Source organism: Otolemur garnettii, unplaced genomic scaffold (genome assembly GCF_000181295.1).
Source record: "Otolemur garnettii isolate 467f Iridium unplaced genomic scaffold, OtoGar3 scaffold00069, whole genome shotgun sequence".
NCBI classification, from domain to species: domain Eukaryota; kingdom Metazoa; phylum Chordata; class Mammalia; order Primates; family Galagidae; genus Otolemur; species Otolemur garnettii.
In genome coordinates this window covers 6,879,178-6,883,508 of record NW_003852464.1, presented here as the reverse complement: position 1 = coordinate 6,883,508, position 4,331 = coordinate 6,879,178, and the positions used below count along the sequence as shown (strand labels likewise).

Here is a 4,331-nt window from a genome sequence, read left to right as displayed (position 1 = left end):
ATTTATAAGGCACTGTGAGTCGTAAACTGACTTATAAACACACATTGTCTTTTTTCATTTACTTTGGTAGCTCTTTGTGAATTCTAATACTGTTAGGCTCGCCAACAGAAGGCAAGCACTCCTGATCTGTATCAACTGGGACCGTGGAGAAGTCTCGTCAATGCTCTGTGATTTCCTTTCTTTTTCTTTTTTGAGACAGATTCTCACTCTGCATAGCTCACAGCGACCTTAAACTCCTGGGCTCAAGTGATCCTCTGGCCTCAGCCTCTGGAATAGCTGGGACTACAGGTGCTTACCACACAACACCTGGGCGTTTTCTTTTATTTTTCTATTTTCAGTAGAGACAGGGTCTCACTCTTGCTCAGGCTGATCTCAAACAATCCACCCACCTCAGCCTCCCAGAGTCTGTGATTTCTTAAAATGGGAATAAAAAAATAGTACTTACTTCATAGGGTTAGTTTTGAATTAATGTATGGGGAGGGCACAGACACACATATAAACTGCTATGTGGATATCAGCTATTATCTTTATTATTACCCAATTCACTGATTAAAATAACTAGGATGAGGAATGCCCTGATCCTACTCTAACACTGATCCAATAATGGATGCTATAGTTGATGCTATTTCTAGCCTTTGTCAAATGTCAAGTTAAATAGACCGATGACACTCTCCAACTGGCTAAAGTACCTAAAGCTGTTAAGGCACACAAAATAATTAAGCATCATAAATGATGTTAATATTATTCTAAAGGCCAGAATATCTTGTAATTAGACAGGTGGCTTCATGGAAATTAGAAGGTAAAGTATAAAAAAGGTAATGGAGTCATTCAAAAACTGACTTAAAAATATAGATACATTACTCAATCAAACATTTTGGAAGTCTTAAAATTTTCAAAACAGTTTGACAATCCAAAACGATTTTAAAACCCCATTAAAACTTCCAGAATAACCAAAAATAACTATAATTTTGTAACACGTAGGGAATCTACAGCAAAATGGGAGAAATATGGGATGTGAAAAAAGGGGTAGACTCAGTTCTGGCTTTACCACTTCCTGACATTCAACTTGGGAAACCACTGACTTCTGAAGTTCTAGGAACTGCCAGTCATTATGGGATTATTAATCTGGATTCTCCCAAGGATGAGGGTGAATTACAACTCAAGAGCTGGGCTACTGTGAGGATTAATGAAATGCATATTTAAAAAGATCTTTACAAACTGTAAACTGTAACACGAATAAGATACTACCATTAAAAAAAGGAGGAGTTCTTTTTAACAATCCATTTGTGTTGTAACACTATACTCTGTCCTCACTTAGAGCTTTTCTTTTTTTTTTTTTTAAGACAGAGCCTCAAGCTGTCACGCTGGGTAGAGTGCCATGGCATCACAGCTCACAGCAACGTCCAACTCCTGTGCTCAAGCAAGTCTCCTGCTTCTGCCTCCCAAGTAGCTGGGACCACAGGTGCCCGTCACAACACCCGGCTATTTTTTGGTTGCAGCCATCATTGTTGTTTGGTGGGCCGGGCTGGATTCAAACCGGCCACCTTAAGTGTATGTGGCTGGCGCCTTAGCCACTTGAGCCACAGGAGCCGAACCTAGAGCTCTTCTAGCCTTAATACTATTTGTTTACAAAAGACCTCATTTTTACAGAAGCACCTCAGGGCTTTAGAAGCTACACAAAGTTAAATAGGATAGAAAAAGGCAAGTAGCCACACACATCTGTCACTGCACAGACCGGATTCCAGGCAATCAATATATGCCTAAATTGCCAATGTAGCTAGGTGAATGCGGGTCTGTCTGTGATCTAGTCCCAACTTCATGTCTGTTTCCTTGCTCTGTCAACACATCCATCAGCTGACACTATGATAGTAGCAGAGAGGCATCATCAGAACACTTGCTAACAATCTGACAGACCGCTTCCCCTGGGCTGCTCAGATTTATTTACACCTAGAATGTGTGTGAATAGGGCTGGGTAGCTGGCTCGTGCCTATAATTCTACCACTCTGGGAGGCCCAGGCCCGTAGACTCAGGAGTTCCACACCAGTCTGAGCAAGAGTGAGACCCCCATCTCTAAAACTAGCCCAGTGCTGTGGCAGGCACCTATAGACCCAGCTACTCAGGAGGCTTAGGCAAGAGGATGGCTTGAGCCCAAGAATTTGAAGTTGCTGTAAGCTATGACTCCAGGGCACTCTACCAAGGTGACAAAGTGAAACTCCGTCTCAAAAAAAAAAAAGTTCAACTAGAACTTGAAGAATTCTCTGAATTGTACAATGCACATGAGAGTACTAGTTGTAGGACACATAAAATCTAACAACTGCAGAAAAACTAAGCAGTATTAATGAAAATGACATTTTCCCAGAGGGGGGAGGACAAAGGGAGGGAAGGTATTTGGTGGGATCTCACCTAATGTGCACAACGCAAGGGTATATTACATATGTCTTACTACAAAAAATAAGGGAAGTTATGGTTATGTGAATCAGTTTGAATTAAGCCCTCCACATTGTATACCAAATCATCCCATTGTACCCCATAAATGTATAGTTATAATTTAATAAAAATTAAGTTAAAAAGAAAACATTTTCTACAGCTTTTAAGATGTCACATATGAAGTGATAATCCAGTGGTGTGCACGCCACCACACAGAGGTGCATTAGCATTACCATTTTACGAACAAGTCTGTCTCATCTTTAGCTAGGATTCTTACAAGCCTACACTATTTCCGCTAAATGAGCCTAACTTCACTCCACACGCCCCAAAACTCACTTCATCAGCAAATATCCACACCTGCAAAACACCAAGCCTACATTTTACAACCTCGTTTCAACTGCCTTCTCCTCCCCCTGAGGCTATCAGTTTGCTTACTGGAGAAAAGGTTTGGGTTTTTTTTTTTTTTTTTTTTTTGGTAAAGCGTGAAGTAGAGAAAGACACTCAAGAATGAAAAACTGTGCAGGAAGAGCAAACAAGAAAAGGAGTCAACCGCCTCTGCCCCCTCTGGCTAACGTCACAATGACATTTACTAGAAAAAAGTTTTGAAACGTGTCCCAGTGGCAACTGGATATTCTTGCTGTACGTACATCCGTCATCCACCTTGCAAATCCGCAAAGCCACAACTCTGAGAACTTTCTTGATGGATCGGGGTTCTTAATTCAAAACTCAAGTCCAAACTTGAGAAAACAACGTAAGTCATGTTTACAGTGTTAAGTCTGCCTTTAGTGTCCAATTCCAAAAGTTTAGACTCAGTTTGGGGAGAGCCCTACAGCTCCCGGGAAAGTGCGAGAAAACGTGGGAAAAGGAGGAGGATGAATGGTCTAGGGGTTGTTTTGGTCCTTCCTCCAGATCGGTTGCCCCGAGAGCTGGGCAAACAAGTGCAAGTGCAAGTGCGAGACGGAAGCGAGCCGGGACCCGGGGAGGGGAGCGCGTAGGGGGCTGCGGCGGAGGCAGCAGAAGCCTCGGCAGGGACGCGGAGCGCCGGGTCGCACCTGAACTCAAGTGGCTGTTCCGGTCCCGGATGGAGGACGGACTCAGCGAGACCGTAGAGAGAGACTTCCCGGCCCGGAGCAGCAGTTCCTCGTCGACGGCCACGCCAGCGTAGACCTCGCCATCCTCCCCGGCGGTCTCCAGCAGCCGCACGGCGCTCCCCGGGGCGCCTTTCCGCGGGTGGGCCCAGGCGGTCCGCGGCAGCAGCGGTTCCCGCTCCTCGTCCTCCTCTTCTCCCGCGCTCCCGCCGCCTCGCCGGCCGGACTCCGAGGGCTCTGCCATGGGCTCCCCCGGCGCCTTCCACGCTGAGACCAGATCAGAGAGGCCAAGCGCTGGATTCTGGCCTCAGCATGGCAGGGACCTGCAGCGACCGGGCCGGACCGACGCCACCTCACCAAGTCGCCGGCCCGCTCGCCACCAGCCCAGCGGTTGCCCCGCCCTGCCCCGCCGCGGGCCGCGCCCCACCTGGGCTGGGCGCCAGCCTCACGCCTGCGCAGAAGGACGGGGGCGGCCGTGGGGCGGGGCGCAGGGTGCCGGGCTGGGCTGCCACCTGCCTCGGAGAGTCCGGGCAATAGCTAAGCTGGGGTAATGTTGCTCCAAGAAGAGTGCCGGAACTTGAGTAATTTTTACAGAGGTGCTCTCTTCCGATCTAAATTGGCCTCTCACACGACTACAGAATTCTCTGTTAGAGTTTACTACACTTTGTAGGTATAGATTTCCTTGTATGACTAATACTGCTTTCCTCCCCTAGAAGTCCCTAAGATAGGGAACTTTGTCTTTGTTCAGTCATTACTATAGGTAGTAATGCATACATTTTTTTCTGACTAACTGGAGGTTTATCAGTTTTTAAATCT

General features: G+C 46.4%; 1 protein-coding gene across 2 annotated transcripts in view; it reads right to left on the bottom strand.

Annotated features, from left to right (window-relative positions):
- PI4K2B (phosphatidylinositol 4-kinase type 2 beta) overlaps positions 1-3,878 on the bottom strand; it is a 33,865-nt gene extending 29,987 nt beyond the window's left edge. For both annotated transcript variants that reach the window (XM_012807457.2, XM_023515348.1), the window contains exon 1: positions 3,480-3,878. In XM_012807457.2, the coding sequence (XP_012662911.2) occupies positions 3,480-3,759 (280 nt within the window). In that variant the 5' untranslated portion in view covers positions 3,760-3,878. The remainder of the gene's footprint in view (positions 1-3,479) is intronic.
- Between the last annotated feature and the right edge of the window lie 453 nt (positions 3,879-4,331).